Source organism: Lissotriton helveticus, chromosome 1_1 (assembly GCF_964261635.1).
Source record: "Lissotriton helveticus chromosome 1_1, aLisHel1.1, whole genome shotgun sequence".
Lineage (NCBI taxonomy): Eukaryota > Metazoa > Chordata > Amphibia > Caudata > Salamandridae > Lissotriton > Lissotriton helveticus.
In genome coordinates, this window is record NC_136057.1 from 1248645752 (window position 1) to 1248663923 (window position 18172).

Sequence of the window (18172 nt, forward strand, 5' to 3'; positions counted from 1 at the left end):
GACCTTGGGTACTTAGTTCACTGTATTTATCATGGGATTGCCATACTGTGCTAGAGATTGCTGGTGCAGATTGGTTCCTAAATTGTAACATGTGTGCACCTCAGATATGTGAAAACCATGCCCACCATTTGTGATATGGTAGATGGTTGAAGAATTTCTGTTCTTAGAGAATGACTTTAACTGCAATGGTTTGGAGTAGGTTTAGTAGCACCATATCACTGGCATCTATGGGGAGTGGAGTCAGTGAGCCCCTTGGGCCCAGTGTTACCATAGAGAGATGTAAGGTTATGGGTGTATTAAGATTACTGACAAATTGTTTTCTATCAGTAACCAGTATGAGTCTAGCAACTGGCAGTCAAAGCACATGTGTTGGTGAGCTCTGTTCCTGGTTACTATTCCAGCATTTATAATTTTTTTCATAGTTTCAATTTGTACAAATGAGCTGGGGTCCAAAGCATGAGATTCATCATAAAAAAGTTAGATTGAATAGGAGATGAGGCGATTTTATTGCTCAAGGAGGGTTTGCCATTCTTATTCCAGGTATCAGACATAATATGTCTTAAAAAAAGCCTATCAAAATGTTTTGCCCATTTGGTGCAAATAATTGAGTCTTGGAAAGGTTCAGGGTCATAGAGGAACTTGCATTTTTTGGAGGCAATATATCCAGAGTGTGGCCAGAGGGCAAGACGCTTGAGTAGAGTCGATTTTTTTTAGAAAGATTAAGGTTGGAGAATCTAATTTTGATATTAAGAAAGCTAAAAAATTCCAAATTGGTGAGATTGTACTTTCTGGCTAGGGCTGAAAAAGGCAGCGAGTCATTGTTATTATCATAGAGGTCTCTTTCAACCTGACGCCTTTGGTGGCACAAACAGTTGAAATGGTAGGAGAAACTTCAGCATTAACTTTGGGGTTAATCCATAATGACACCCATCTTGAGGTATGGATGTACCCGGGAAAGCATTTGCCTATTGTTTTTAAAGCACTTGCAGTACTGATAAGAATGCAGTGAGAGTGTAGTGGGGTACATTTTAACATTGCGATAATGGAGGATGTGCTAAAAGGGGAGCATAGCTCACGTTCAATATATCCATGGTGAGGTGTTTCGTGAGTCCAGAAGGGACCAGACAGCACCTTGGGCAGCTAGAAAAGGAAGTACCTCTGTGTTGTCCTTATTTAAGGTGTATCCAGAGACTTCCGAGAATATACGGATAATGCTGATGATAGAAGGGATTGCAGCTTCGACATTCTCTAAAAAAATAAGGATGTCATCCGTGTATGCTGCTGTTTTAGATATATTAGTTCCAAATTGGAGACCTTTGATTCCCGAATCCGCATTAAGAAATTTAAGTAAGGGGTCAAGTTAGTAAAAAGAGCAAGGATGAGAGAGGACATCCTTGTCTTGTGCCTTGGTGTAGGTCAAAATATGAGGAGGTGGTGCCAATCATTCTAATGTTTGCTTTGGGATTCGTGTAGAGAGCCAGTACTACACTAATGAAAGAGTGACCCAAGTTATGAGATTCAAGGACCGCATAAAAAAACGGCCAAGGCACTTTGTCAAACGCCTGTTCAACATCAAGAGCAGTCACTGCAGTCGACAGCGAAGAAAGGCAAGCTGTAACCAAAATATGACAGAAAGTGCAAATGTTATCTCTCACAAGGCGCCCCTTGACAAAGCCCATTTGGGAGTTATGGATAAGTTTGGATATGCAACTTTCTAGCCTATTGGCTAGGATTTTTGCAAAAATGTTTGCTTCCATAATTAGGAGGGAAATGGGCCGCAAACATTTTGGGTCTGAATGTTCCTTGCCCTCTTTTGGGATAACCACTATGGTGGCCTCAGCGGCCATGCCAGAAACCTTGCCATTCAGAGCAGTGATCAAATCTATTTTTGAGGTGATTTATGTTCGAAGATGTCAACGTTTTTATAAAAAACAATCATGAAGCCATCCTGGGCAGGCGCCTTCCCTGAACGGATGGCCTTTACTGCTTTAAAAATCTCCTCTATTTCTATTGGTTTATTCATGCTCATCCTTTCTTCTTCCGAGACTGAATCCATAGGGAGGGAGTTAAGGAAGTTCTGCCATGACAATTGCATAGTAAATCATTTTCTGTAAAATTCTTTAACGACTTCAAGAATCTCTTTGTGTGGATTTTTTAGAGCCATCCTGGCCTGTGATGTAAGTAATTTGGTTGTTTAGGTTGTTAAATTTAAGGGTGGAGGCAATTCGTTTTCCGGCTCTGTTGCATAGTAATGGTTGTCAGGATTTTTGGGCACGGATTCCGAGTTAGGCTCTTTTACTGATGCTGGAGTTGAAGATATATTTTAACTGTTTGATGTCTTTAAGTAGGGATTTATTATTAGAGTATCTAAACAATTTCTCTTCACTTTTAATTTTATTCCCTAGTAATTGAATGGTTCTCTTAATTTCGCTGTTATTCCTGGACATTTGTTTAATGATTTAAACTTATCCCATAATAGTATCGGGGATTTGACAGAACGTTCATTTTCTCTAAATAAGAGGACAATTTTGCTGTTAAGGTCCACAATGTCAGCTTCATTCTCTAGGATTTCGCTGTCTCGACACCATGTTTGAATTCCACCTTTATCAACAAGATTAAGAATGGAAATCGAGATTGCTGGATGATCGGAGACAACTATTGAATGAATTTTAGTATCCGAAGTGGATTTTAGAAGTGAGGCGTGTACAAGATAATCAATACGGGAGAGAAGCTGGAGTGAGGGGTGGAGAAGAATGTAAAGTCACTACCTTTATGGTTATGTAATCTCCATACATCTAGGAGGTGATGTGAGCAGAGATTAAGCAGCTGTTTGTGTGCCTTGGGAGTTTTGTATTTGAAGGCTGAATCATGATCCAAAATGGGATCCAATGGGAGGTTAAAATCTCCCCCTACTATTGTTTTGGAACCTCGTAGGTTGTCTGCTTATTTTTATTAAGTGTACATCCGAAACTAGGGGCGTCTACGTTGGGGCCATTTATACTCATAACATACAGGTCATCAGCCCCATTAGTTAACATAGTGAGTCGCCATCTCCCATTGGTGTCATGCTCTGAAGTGATTATGGTTAGACCGAATTTCTTGGATAGAAAGGTGACAACCTCATTTCTCCTCCCACAAGCTTCAGAACATGTCACGTCCTAAACCCACCCTTTACTCATTAGCAGCGCCTGTTTGAAGCCTATCTTAGTCTATTGGAGGAGTATTAAGTCACAAAGAAGCTCCTTGCAATAGTCTACGATTTTTTTTTTTACAGGGTGGTTCAACCCTTTTTTGTTCATAGAGACAACATTCATAGAGGGCATTTGAGGTATTTCTGGGTTGCTGATGTATGTTTTGATGTAGGGGGCTCTAACCAAGCCTTCGATGATTGTAGGTAAAACTGTGATGCGTCATATATCCCACTAGAGAAGGGTGTAGGAGAAAAAGGACAGGGACAGAAAAAACAACTTTTGGGCTCCCATGATCTCCAGAGAGTGCCAGAGAAATGCCAGGTCCCCTTTCCACCAGGGGATGTCTGTATGAGACGTGGTGCATGGGAAAAATCATGGTCAGAACACGGGAGAAAGCTGCTGAAACAGGTAGAGAAAAAACATCTGGGTATTGAGTTAGGTGGAGGATGGTAAGTAACACTGGGGTATAGTGTGACTTATTCATGTACATGGTAACCAAACCTTAAACATATTAGTAAAACATTTGTGAGTAGAGGAACAACAGACACAAGTAGACCTGAAAAAACAGTATGACCCATTCCAAATTGAGTCTTCATAAATGTTAAGCACAATCAAAATTCAGCACACCTTGGAGACAGCTTGGAGCAGAGAATAATTACAGAAGTCATAGTACCTGAGAATAGATATACCATCAATACAATAATAATCATGTAGAATCAAAGTCGACATTAGTAAGTTAGGTACAAGGCATAATTCTGGCCTAAGTACATGTATCCCAAAACAGTAATTGTCTTCTGTGACATGACTGTGTGTTTCGAATGAGATAAGGTAAGTAGAAGGATATGATCTTAACCAGCCGTGTTATAGGGACTATCTAGTTCCTATATAAGGTGGAAGTTGTGATATTCTGTCCAGTCCGCAATCAGTCTGGAACTGTATCTAAATAGCAGACCTGTAGGTCTATTTTATAGTAAGGGTGACCTATTACAATTGTTCTACAGAAGTGAGGAATTCCTGTGGAATATTGAAGATAACTATGTTAGTGTAGGAGGGGAGACGTGATAGACATGGGTAGGCCAAGGACATAGATAATACCATAGAGAGATGTATGCATAGCAAGAGCCATGGTCAGTCAATGCGCACAAGCCGGGTGGGATGATAGGCCAAACGTGGTTATTACATTAACTGCTTAAGTTGGAGCCCCAAAGGAAGTTCAGGTCAATCTCTCATGGGAAATAACCAATCTTGTAATTGCCTCCCCTGGCATGAGCGGGTGATGAATTAGAAGGTAGGAATACGTTTACAAGTAGAATGGGATCTTATGGCTTCTGAGATGATGTCAGGCTTACCTATGTCCGGCTTAACTATCATATATGATTTTCGCATATGGAACAATGGGACATAAAAGGCAGTGTAAATGTTGGGCGGAACCTGTGACCTAAAATAGAGGCCAAACAGCATGTGACCTAAGATAGAGAACAAACAGCATGACCAAGAGGGACATGAAAAATGAATGACACCCAGATGACAATCAAAGGATATATTCAGGGAGACAGCTTCAACAGGTCAGCAGCTTCCAGCAGATCAATTGTGATGATGGTGAGTGGAAATACTAGGATGAGAGTCTAATTCCATCCAAGATTCTGACTGGTTGTCCAGGAAGGCTGATAAGTCTGCTGGTTCTATGAAACTTTTTGTCTGCCCTCTGAAGGTTATTCAAAATTTCGAGGGGGCTGAAAAAGAATAAGGAATTTCCATGTCCATAAGACTTTTCCATAGGTTTAGGAACCCTTTTGATGGATTACAGTGTCTCTAGCATAGTCCTGCAGGATGGAGATTTTGTGATCTTGCTACTGTATCATCCTTACCTTCCTCATATGTGCCAAGATTTGTTCTCTGTGTTAATTGCATAGGGGTTTAAAGATCAAAGGTCTTGGTGTCAACATGTTTTTGGGTTTGAAGGTTGGAATCCTGTGGGTTCTTTTAATCTCAAAGTCCTTACTGAAGGGCATCTGGAGGACCTCAGGGATCCAAGTTATTAGGAAATCTCCAACATAGTGGGCAGAATTTTCAATAACTTCCGGCACCGCAAAGATGCAAAGATTGCTTCTCCGGTTGAGGTCTTCCTGTTCCGTGAGGTCTCTCTTTAGTGAGGAGATAGTCTGCTCCAGGTTCTGAAGACGTTTAGCTTGGACATTTGTGAAGTTTTCCATCATACTTATTCTTGTTTCAGCATTCAATAGTCTTATTGTTAAGTCTTTAAAATCTTTGTGAATCCCCGACACTTCAACTTGAAGGAGATCTGGGTTTTAGTGCCCTGAGCTATATCATGTACGGTATTGAGTTTAAGAAGAATTACCTCTGATCTGGGCTGCCTTTTACTGGTGACTCCGGGATAGGTGGTGAATGTTTTGAGTGCTTCAGGTTTGCCTTAGTATCTCTGTGTTTCATGTTTCCATCACTGCTGTTCGACATTTTGTGATAGTTAGACTGACAGATCGCGTATAAGAGTGGTACCCCTGTGCCAGGTGCCCAGTGAGTTATTAAGTGTCACCTAAGAGCAGGCTTGTTCGACCTCTATGACCTAATATGTAGAGCTGGGACACTACGCAGCAAGAGGTGCCTCAGTAAGGATACTTGATACTGATTGCAGTGTCACCACTTGACACAATAGTACGTTTAGTCTATCGGACATTGAGGATCTTTGTGACACTTTGATCTGATGAGAGGGCCACTGCGCAACTGCATGGAGCTGGTGTAGAGGCAGAAGTGGGCAGAAGTGGGTCTTCTGAACCTTACACTACCTTTCTGGGACACTGCACCATTAGTAGCAGTGCTACAGCAATTTCCAGACTTCTTGTATTTCGCAACACTGATGAACAAAAGTGTGCGCACAGTGAGGTAAGTGTCTTATTAATTAGATAGCACCTTTACTTGATGGGTCCCCTCAGTGCACAGACAGCCAGTAGTGGTCAGTGTGGTAACCACAGCTAATGATCCTTCGCAGGAGTATTGAGAACTGATATCAGGACACATATATTCTCGGATAGTGAGCCCGCTTCACTGCACATGGGATCCAGATTTGGCACAGAAGGCAGTGTAGCAGAACCATAGAGGTGGTGCCAAGCAATATAAGAGGGCCATGCATTTAGCAATGAGTATAGCCAAAAACAGACACCTAGGTAGAAGGCAGTGTTGATGAAAGTTGCCTCTGAATACAACAGTCAGCACTGTACCTCACAGAAAATTGTAGTTGCAGGCCTCAGTTAATCCCAAACAGAGGCCTAACTATTACTGTTGCTCCAGAGACAGGCAATATAAGAATTGACAATGTCTACATGTTCCATCAAGTTCTTAGATGGCAATCAAGTTTATGTAAAACATGCAAGAAGCTGTGAATAAACTGTAAGGGCTTGCTGCAAACTTTCAACTTAAGGAGTGAGATAGGATTCATATATCATTTATAAGAAATTAATATTTTTGTTTACTGGCCTCCTATCAGTAGGGGGGTATACGCTCTACTGGCCACCTCTTGGCAGGGTCATCTACAGGCCTCCGCCAGAGGGCCTAGTGGGCAGTCTAATGACGTTCTTCTGACAGGCACTAGAGTGCCATATGGCCGGATACAGTAGATGATGCGGGGATCACTTCAAGCGAGATCACTTCAAATATGCCGCACTCCCTGTGCTGAAGCTGCCAACATTCCTGGGACTCAATGTCAGGCAGTGTGCTTTCGGGATATCAGCAGTGGTAAGTGCATTGGTCTGCACTGAGGAACAGTTATGGGCCACCATAACTGTTTGCGCTGAGGAGCCATGTGCCAGATCAGTCCGAGCATCTACCAAACATATTTCACCTAGGGAGGATTCACAATTTCGGCTCTTACCATCAAGTAAAAGGAGAATTCACGTAGATCTTACTCAATATGAGGCCAATTGAAGAATCTTATCAGGGTCCATGAGTGATTTTGAAAGTCTCTGAGTCGGAGCTATGGTCCAACGGCGCCATATTGAATGAAATGAAGCGCTGAAGTCAAATCGGGAAAACATTGGCTCTCCAAGGTGACCTTCAAGGTCACGCAATATTCTGCCGCTTATATAATTGTTTTTGTTGCGCGGCAGGCATCCTGGTGGTCTTCTGCACAGGAGGTGGTGCGGAGCTTAGAATAGATGAGCCATCTTAGCCACACGCCTGGCCATGCTCCCTGTCGATATCACAATTTGAGTGCAAAACCATGTTGTAGTTAAAGCACCCTTAGCACATAGTGCCACAGAGAGGGGTGATGGAGAGGGGCGGGCTTCGATGTAACACGCTCAACATGATCTATTCACATTTTTAAAGCAAGATTTAAAAAAACAATTCATTATATATCTACTCTTTCAGACATCAATGTGTGTACAACAAGAAGCTTTACCTGCGGTGGCTGGTCCCTGGAATACATTGGATAGGTAACAAAGTTCATGTCGTGCTTGAAGTTGGGATGTTCATGTTCCCCAAATCCGTAAACCGAACTTGATGGCAGAGCGGTAGAAATCTGCAGAAACTGGTTGGCAAACGTAAGGCCGCCGAGTGATGTGTCCCACCTAATGGAAATGAAATACACTATTATATTGGATATTGTCTTCCTCAATGACATTAAGAAACTGAGTCCAGTTATTTCATACTATGCTTGCAGCCTCTCATTTTCTTTCTGAAGTGTTCTGCTGCCACTTGGATCTATATACGTATATGCGCATGTATTTATCTATTATGTATATATGTATTCACTGAAATGTAGCTTTCGAGGTGGTGCAAGCTCCTACCAGCACTGTTCTGTGCCGTGAATTAATTAAAAAACTGCTTCCGACAAAGCCCCAAGAAGCATGAGCTGCTCTCGAAAACTGGTAAAATCTTGTTTTAATCAAATTGAATACACAGAACCAAATGCGCTTCCCCTACATGTTTCAGCAATATGCCTTGTTCACAGCTACCAGCAGCAGTTCCATTTTTCAGTTGCTACTATGGACTATTCCACCTGAAATCAATTTCTAGCCCTCCAATGGGCCGCCCCAATGGAAACACAATGCATCGTGGTCCTGGTAGTTGGACAGTCTTCGAGTGCAGCTCATGCTTCTTGGGGCTTTGTGGGAAGCTGTTTTTGATCACCCGAATCCATCACTTGTATGACTTTCGATGATTGTATAATTGAAACTGCATCTGAAAATCTAACAGTCCCACAACGCCTCCTAATGGGCAACGTGGAGACTGACAATAAATTGTGAAAACAAACATAGGACTTTGTTTACTGCCGTAATCAAGACAGAGATGGTCGAAACCAAAAGGAAAGAGGAGAGAGATGATTTGAATAAATTACTGAAACATAAAAGGAGAGTGCCACGTAGATTTTTCTATTGATGAGATTATATATATTAAACATATATATATATATATGTTTAATATATATAATAAACACCAGGATGCACCGAGAGTGACACGCCCACATGGGCAGGTGTTTTCAATTAGAACAGAACAGCGCGATGGCTTCACTCCTAACTTACTGCCACTGAGGAAAGGACTTGTAATCCTGAAACGCGGAGGGCCACAGGAATCTTTATAAAGTTGTTTAATGGACTCGAACACTTGCCAGCAGCCACTGCAACAGACCACAGGCTTCTCAGTAAATACCTTGCCAGACGCGTTTCAGGATTACAAGTCCTTTCCTCAGTGGAGGAAGATGGATTCTGGGAGCTGTAGGACTTACCGGAATGCAGCAGGTGAACGAGCACATGACAGGGGAGGTGTGTCCTTCTTAATAAGGGAGGGTTGCAGACTGAACTTAAATGGAGGCGTGGGGCTGTTTTCCTTGTAGCGGTGGCATCTGAAGAAGACGTGACTGTCGAAATGCATCATGCTGTAATCCGCATTTCCAATTAAAGCCCTTCTCTTGTTAATACCCCGTGTGGCCCCTTCCTTCTGCAACGCTGGAGGTTTTCGTGCATATTTCAGCGTCAACCAGAGACGCTTCAAGGGGTCCCATTCTACAAAGCTGGCTGGAGACTTTACTGGTGTCTGCGCAAGCAGGTTTTTGTTTCTTCCGAGGTGTCGGATTGCTACAGCTCACCTCTTCAAGCACTGGCGATGCAAGGGACTCTGCCACTTGGCAGTTCGTGACTTCACGAAGCGGCTTGGTTCACTGCAGTCAACCCATGTCCCTGTTGAGCTGTGCTACGGAGGTTTGAATGTATGCGGGGACTCGAGGAGGACGGAGGAAGTAATTTTACATGAAAGACAGCGCGCCCTGCACTGCAATACACCATTTCCACACGGACTTAATTTTTTCAAGTTTCCCCTCGTACCACCAACCCAGCAAAGATGGATTCTGGGAGCTGTAGGACTTACCGGAATGCAGCAGGTGAACGAGCACATGACAGGGGAGGTGTGTCCTTCTTAATAAGGGAGGGTTGCAGACTGAACTTAAATGGAGGCGTGGGGCTGTTTTCCTTGTAGCGGTGGCATCTGAAGAAGACGTGACTGTCGAAATGCATCATGCTGTAATCCGCATTTCCAATTAAAGCCCTTCTCTTGTTAATACCCCGTGTGGCCCCTTCCTTCTGCAACGCTGGAGGTTTTCGTGCATATTTCAGCGTCAACCAGAGACGCTTCAAGGGGTCCCATTCTACAAAGCTGGCTGGAGACTTTACTGGTGTCTGCGCAAGCAGGTTTTTGTTTCTTCCGAGGTGTCGGATTGCTACAGCTCACCTCTTCAAGCACTGGCGATGCAAGGGACTCTGCCACTTGGCAGTTCGTGACTTCACGAAGCGGCTTGGTTCACTGCAGTCAACCCATGTCCCTGTTGAGCTGTGCTACGGAGGTTTGAATGTATGCGGGGACTCGAGGAGGACGGAGGAAGTAATTTTACATGAAAGACAGCGCGCCCTGCACTGCAATACACCATTTCCACACGGACTTAATTTTTTCAAGTTTCCCCTCGTACCACCAACCCAGCAAAGATGGATTCTGGGAGCTGTAGGACTTACCGGAATGCAGCAGGTGAACGAGCACATGACAGGGGAGGTGTGTCCTTCTTAATAAGGGAGGGTTGCAGACTGAACTTAAATGGAGGCGTGGGGCTGTTTTCCTTGTAGCGGTGGCATCTGAAGAAGACGTGACTGTCGAAATGCATCATGCTGTAATCCGCATTTCCAATTAAAGCCCTTCTCTTGTTAATACCCCGTGTTGCCCCTTCCTCCTGCAACGCTGGAGGTTTTCGTGTATATATATATATATATATAAAACACCTTGGTTTCCACCATGATGTCCAATCTCAAAGCTCGAATTTGCAAGAACTCGGGCAGACAGGAAAAACCAGCATAACCAGAGAGTGGTTGCTTCAGGTACGCCTATTTACTTTTTTCTTTTTTTCTGCCAAAGTACATTGTGCTCACAAATCAAACACAGGACTACGTGTTTTGGCCGAAGCTTTCTACTGGGCCATATAGTGATACCTCATAGAGTGTCTATTTAAAGGGCCATAGACCTACATTGCCTGCAACCTTAATTAAAAATGACAGTTATTCCGATCGCCAAGTACAATTACTTTGAATATTATACACTGATTTTTGTAAACATCAATAGTACAATTATAACTCAAAGTGCTTTTTGCCTCACATATTTTTTATATCTTTGTATATCAACAAATATATTTTTCAACATGCTGTGTTTCAGGAGGAAAAAAAAGAAAAACGAGAAAGAGTTCCAGAAAGATTATCGGGAAGTACATTAATTTCTTATTATTTGTTGATTCTAATCTGATATGTAACCTCTAGTGTTGGAACACCCACCCCTAATAGCAGCCATAATCCTCTTAGATGTAAAGTACATTGAATTTCCATTGGTTTGGAAAAGAAAAAAAGGAGAATTATATTTCAATTATTGTGAATCCTTTCATTCTTCACATCACTTCCATGTCTTCCGCTAGATGTCCTATGTTATACCTCTGTACGGAAATCCATTTTCAACTATATCATCTGCATTATGTATTCCTATCTCAAAAAGGATCTACGAGAGCAATATAGCTTATTAAAGTACAAGAAAGCATGAAAGTACAATGCAGAATAAAGTAAAATAGAAAAGTGCAAAAAGTTTGCCAAGGAATTCAAGTATTCTTTTTCTCATGCTTGTCTAATATTCCATCTTTCATCAACATTAGTCTCAACTTGATCAAAGTGCAATAAGGAAACAATTCATCTAAATGGATATTAAAGTACATGGAAATAAAAGGCCTATGAGTAAAGTACTCTTTACTAAAGTGCAATTAGTGGACATTATTCTAATGCAAATTCCAGTCAAAGTCTACAGTTCAATTTTCAAGTGAGACAATGAGAGAATCATGTCTTGTTGCAAAATGCTGCCAATACCCTAAAAGTGCAATATATGCATTAATTTAAAGTACTTTTTTATATCTATTATCTTGATGCCTAAATGACATGAATTGTTAAATAATCATATATACAGTGAAATGAAAAAGGCCGTCATTTTTCGAATACATTTTGATATGTGTTCTGTCCATAACACAAGGTGTTAAAAAAAATCAAAATTGAAGAGCCACGAAGTTTCTGAGAAATGGTAGACAGTCACAAATGTACATGCAATTCTGCATCTGATTTCAGACCCCAAGGGATTTCGGTCCCTAGAGTGATGATCCATCTTGATTCAGTTTTTCTCAATATCAATTCTCAAATTACTCCTCTCGGATTGATTGGAATACGCTGAATTCCATAATGGCATAGTTCTTTTGTTAACCATCATGCGCCTACCAAATATGTTTGGCTATTGTGTATGAGTAGTCTTTGTTGTTAATAGCTCTTGAGTGTTGAAGAATCCACAGTTTCAGCTTATTAACGGTACTGCCTACATATTTCTTATCACACTCACATTTTATACCATATATAACATGGGAGGATTCACAGGAAATCAGCTCATTCATTTTCTTTTTTGTACCATCAAATTATTCAAAATCTTTCTTGTTGCATCCAATTTGGCAGGCATTACATTTCTGGCATTTAAAAAAGCCTTTTCTATTGAGCCAATTACCTTCACTTTTTACCTGAGGTGAAAAATAGCTTTGAGTTAACAGATCACCAAGAGAAGACGTTTTTCTGTATTTCAGTCTCAGTTGTTCTGTAAAAAAGAAAGTCATTTAGATCTTTATCTCTTTTTAAAGTATTTCAATTCTCTCTTAATGATGTTTTGATTTCCTTATCCGAGAGGTTGAAAACCATGATATACCTGATGATATCTTCTTTGGAGACACTATTCGTTGATTTTGGTACTAGTAGATCCTCTCTGATGCATGTTTTCACTCTTTTCTCAGCATCTTCCAGGACAGATGTTGTATTTCCTCTCCTTTGTAACTGTGCAAACATTTCATTCATTTGTATCAAAAATTCATTATCTTCCGAACAATTTCTCCTGGATCTTAAAAGTTCCCCATACGATATGCTCCATTTGAGGGCTTTAGGATGTACACTTTTTGCAAATAGTATACCATTGCAGCTGATAGGTTTGCAGTGTAATTTAGTGCCAATTTGTTCTTTTTTGATAGAGACCCAAATATCGAGATCATCAATCATTTCTTTGCTTGTCTGATAGATGAACTGTAATTGTGAAGGATCTTGATTAAGAGAATCTAACAAACATATTAGTTCATCTATTTTCAGGCCATCTTTGTGAGCTATTGATACAACATCTATTGTGGACATCAAATAATTTGCTTTCCAAGGTATGTTATTGATCCGATTTATAAAATCCATTGACTCTCTCACATAAGAAGGGAGATTTGCTAGATAAGGAAATAAAAATATGTCAACAAATCTAAAGGCGTTTTCAAGCAATGAGTCACATGAGTTCACTACTGGGCGTCCCAGAGGATTGTCTAGACTTTTATGTACTTTGGGCAGCACATAGATGATAGGTGTTGTTTTCAAATAAAGGCATTCTTCAGCTTCCATTAATCCTTGATCATGCCACGCATTCACTTTAGTATGAAATTCAGACATGATTCTCTGTGTGAGATTTTCTTTCAACTTTTCATAAAAATGAGGATTACATAGTTGTCTTTTGACTTCTGGCTGATATTTTATTCGATCTATGACAACTGTATTCCCTTCCTTATAAGACTTGATAATGATGCTTTTGTCATTTTAAAAATATTTCAGAGCCCACCAATCATCCGTGGTCATGTTTTTCTTCTGGTGGAAAATGTTTTTCTTTTCTTTTAAATATATCTCCCTAAGCTCTTCCATCATGATCTCCTGGAAAGTATCTATTTTATTGTCAGATGGAAGCTGTGGGCATAATTTCGACCTGGGTCTGCAACTACTCATGGCCAATTTCTTAGTTTGAATTCCCATTGGCAATACTCTATATATGGTATTCCTTTCAGAATGTGGGCTTCTTGCACGGTGACAGACTCAGTCGCCAGACTGCTTTTAAAGGGAAAACATTTCAAGCATTACATTAGACAAGGTTTGAGGAGTCCTGTCATTATATGCAATGTGTTTCTTCATGGCAAAATATTTTTTCAGATTCCTGAAAAATTTGCAGAGATTGATACTTGCTGTTCTCACGTTCATTCCTGTGCTCGAACAAAAAGGGAGACCCTTATTGAGTAGGGTTTTTTGTTTCTGGTTCAGGTCTTTCGATGAGAGATTTATTATCAAGTCATCTTCAATACTCAATATTCTTTTAATTTCCTTTTGCTTTTGGTGCCTCTTTTTTTCCCTCTTCAACATTGCCTTGTTCCTTTTTGCTTTAGTTCCTGTTGTTTGAGTTCCTCTGCTTCTCTCTCGCATCGTCATCTGAAAGAGGCTAAATTCTCCAGAACAATCCAGGATGTATCATTGATTGCCCCTCATCCCCCGAACTCAATTCCAAGCTTTCAACACTGGATAGTGGCCTTGATGTTTCATGTAGTTGGTCCATTGCTTGTTTATTATAATTTGCAACAAAAACATTTGGCAAAAGTGTAGATTCTTCCTGAAGCATAGTCTATTTTATCCCCATTGAATTTCTCTAATTTCTTCAATTGCACCTCTCATGTTTTCCCAGTTTCTTTTTCAGCTCCCCCATAGCTCTCTTGCCTTCTTCAGTTTCCACATATATATTCACTGAAATAAACAAAGGTTACAGGGATGTTATAGTTAGGCTCAGATTTCCCTTGTACAAAACCAGTGAAATTAAGCAGTTATAGTTACCTGAGCTAACTATAACTTACGTCACGCAATGCACTGCTTATGATCTTACATATTACATCACTCATGACATGGTCAGTGAGATCACAGAATCACGACATCTCAAATGACATCACTGATGACATCATAAAGTGAGTGTAAGTGGTTTTAAGAGTTTATGGGTGTAAAACATATATGGTAACCTACTACAAAAGATAAATTAGTATGCTAGGTGCACTATTACTGAGTGACACTACTTCTAACATATATTAGTGGCTGTTTGACTGTATCCTTGTATATATGGATGTGTAAGTGGCTGTATGGGTAGATAAGTGGATGTGTGAGTAGCTGTGTGGGTGAGTGAGATGCTGTGTGAGTGGCTGTATTGGTGAGTAGGTGGGTGTGTCATTGGCTGTATCAGTGAGTGAGTGGGTGGGTGTCTGAATGGTTGTATGAGTGAGTGACTCATGTATAAGTGGCTGTATGGGTGAGTGAGTGGCTGTTTGAGTGGGTGTTTGGTTAAGTGAGTTGGTGTGTGAGTGGCTGTATTGGAGAGTAAGTGTCTATGTGAATGGCTGAGTGAGCTGATGTGCGAGTGCTTGTATGGATGAGTGAATGGGTATGTAAGTGGTTGTGTGGGTGTGTGAGTGCTTGTATAGGTTAGTGAGTGGCTGTGTTGAAAAGCTGTATAGATGAGTAAGTGGGTGCATGAGTGACTGTGTAGGTAAATAAGTGGGTGTCTGAGTAGCTATATGGGTGAGTGTGTGCCTATGTGAGTGGGCTGTGTGGCTGAGTAACTGGTTTCATGAGTGGCTATATGGGTGAGTGGATGTATGGGTGACTGAATGGCTGTGTGAGTGGCTGTACGAGTGAGTGAGTGGGTGTACGAGTGAGTGAGTGGGTGTGTGAGTGTCTCTGTGGAAGAGTGTGTGGGTATGTGAGAATTGGTATGGGTCTGTGAGTGGGCATGTGAGTGGTTATATGGGTGTGTGAGTGGGCATATGAGATGTTGTATGGGGTGTGAGTCGGTGTGTGAGTCATTCTGAGGATCATATCGCCAGTGATGTCATTTGAGATGCCATCAGTGATGTCATTAGTGATGTCAATGACCATGTCATAAGTGACGTAATATGTGAAGTCATAAGCAGTGCATTGCGTGGCGTAAGTTATAGTTAGCTCAGGTAATTATAACTGCTGAATTTTACTGGTTTTTTTGAGGAAAATTTCAGCCTAACTATAACTTCACTGTAACCTTGGATTTCTCAGCGAATCTCTAAGGTTTTTTAAAATCTAATTCCTAACTAATAACGTCCTTGTAACCTTTGCTTTTTTCAATGAATTTCTAAGCTTTTTTCAAATCTATTTCCTAAATATAACGTCCTTGTAACCTTTAGTTTTTAAGTGAATTTCTTTAGCTTTTTAACTGCTTGTCGTGTTTGAAGAGTGGTGGAGAAAGGGGTGGGGCATCCGACCATTTTCTCAAGAATCCTGCTGTAATGGACTTGCTGGATGTTACAGGAGGGCTTCTTGTTCCCCAAGGTCCCTCAGCATCCAAGAGGACTGCATCCCCCAACCAGTATTGCACAAGGAGGTGTGTTTGCCGAGTGGTGGAGAAATGTGACATGTCTTCTGAAGTCCTCACAGCATTTGCGTTCTGTGGAACTTACTGAAAGTAACAGGAGGGGTTGTTGTACCCAAGGACCCTGTTGAGCTAAGGGGACTTCATCACTATGCCAGGATGTGCATTTGCAGAGTGGTGGAGAAAATGGACGTGGCCTCCGACAACCTCTCAGCAATCCTGCTGTGTGGGACTTACTGGAGGTAACAGGAGAGGTAGTTGGCCACCAAGGACACTCAGCAGCCAAGGTGACTTCATCCCTCCACCATCAGTTCGCCTGGAGGCATGTTGGGAGAGTGGTAGAGAAAGGTGGTGTGGCCTCCCAAGACCTCTCAGCAGTCCCACATTGTGGGACTTACCGGCAATAATAGGAGGGATAATTGGCCCCCAAGGACCCTCTTCAACCAAGGGGACTTCATCCCCCAACCAGCAGTGCGCCAGGAGGCGCGTTTGCAGAGTGGTGGAGAAAGGGGGTGGGGCATCTGGCAACTTTCAGGTAATTATTTTTGTTTTATTTCTTAGGGGAGTAGGTCCATGAGGCTCACCTTCACTGGGCCATTTATGGCCCCGGGGACCCCATCCTCTGGGGCCAGCACTTTTTTAAATGAGGAGGGGTGCAATGCAGACCCACTCCCCAAGCTGATTTTGGCCCCAGGGACCCCATCTCCCAAGGCCTGGCCTTTTTTTTAGGACATTACAGGGAGGGGGGCCGAGAGGACCCCTCCTTCCAGGCCTATTTCAGCCCCAGTGACCACATTCTTGGGGCCTGGTGCCTTTTATAATAAAAAAAATAAATAATAATAATAATTCAGGGGACAGCCTGGCCCTCCAAGTCAATATCAGCTGAAGGGACCCGGCCTCTGTTGGGGATGCTCTGGTCCCACCGGGGGCACCCACTTAGCAGTGTTGGCACCACCGGGGGGTCTCAAGGCCCCATGGTCCCTGCAGGAGCCAACATTGCTTTAACACATAGGGAGCTGCTAACATGCAGCTCCCTGTGTGTAAATCAATTGCGCTCCACTTTGAGCAAGCAAAGGCAAAATGCTCCAGCTGGCTCTAAGCGGAGCACTACTTGCTATGGCATTGTGGGAGTAGTAAAGCTCCCACCAAGCCATTGTTGACAGCTATGTACCAGGGGTGAGCAACCCCAGACACAGCAGAGCTGGCCATGGGGGGGTTGGTGGTCCCCAGGGCCATGCATGGCTCCAGGTAAGGGACTGCGTGGCCCCCCTCCTTTTTAAAACAATTTGCCCTGGAGAGGTGATGGTCCGCAGGTGTGTGGGGGTCTGTGCGGCCCCCCGCATTGATTGCCACAAAAGCCCCAGGAGGAGGCAGTCATTAGGGCTGGTGAAGTCCGCAAGCCCCCCATTAATTAAAGTTAAAGCCCCAGGAAGGTGGTGGCCCCCATGACTGTGAGAGGTCTGAGCGGCCTCCCCGCATTTTTACTTGTAACACCACAGGGAGGTAGGGGTTCCCAGGGATGGGGGGTGAGTTGCTTCTCCACCCATTTTCCTCTTCTTATATGGCAGGACAGGCAAGGAGCTTTTTTTTCTGGAATCTTAAATGATTTTGAGTGCAGACAATTAGTAGAGTTCGGTGGTGGGAGTGCTGCCGGGCGGTGACGTGGGGAGGGGCAGGCTGGGGGGTAGTAAACTACAGAACACGGTCAAATGCAGGTAAGTAAACATAAAAATAAATAAAACAAATGTTGTTGTGCGCACTTCATCGCAAAATGCGATGCAGTGCGCCCAACGAAATTCATGTTATTTATTTATGTTTACTTCCCTGTAATCGCCCGTAATCCATAATTTACTAGCCCCCCTCCCCCTCCCCACATCACCGCCCTGCAGCACTTCCACCACCAACCACTACTGCAGACAATCATCCGTGCTGGAGCTGTATAACTTTTAAAGATGTCCTACTGGGTCACAGGGGCAGTGTATATCCCACAACGGGGCCACAATAGGTAAGTCAGGGCCAAGCAAAATGTACAAAAAACTTTAGATTTTGAACTTCCCATCAACCACAACAGAGTGCTTTTGAGATTACTTCTGATTGGTCTACAGAATAGAGAAGAGGACCAACTAGTCAGGTGATGTGAATTCCAGTAGAGACTGGACAAAGCTTTGGAAGGTTCAAGTCACAGTACAAAA

At 42.4% G+C, this 18172-nt stretch overlaps 1 protein-coding gene across 1 annotated transcript in view; it reads right to left on the minus strand.

Annotated features, from left to right (window-relative positions):
• Positions 1-18172, minus strand: part of LOC144822413 (lysosomal alpha-glucosidase-like) — a 993087-nt gene that overhangs the window by 574649 nt on the left and 400266 nt on the right. Inside the window, exon 5 of the mRNA XM_078679897.1 lies at positions 7606-7774. Coding sequence (XP_078536023.1) covers positions 7606-7774 — 169 coding nt within the window. The remainder of the gene's footprint in view (positions 1-7605; positions 7775-18172) is intronic.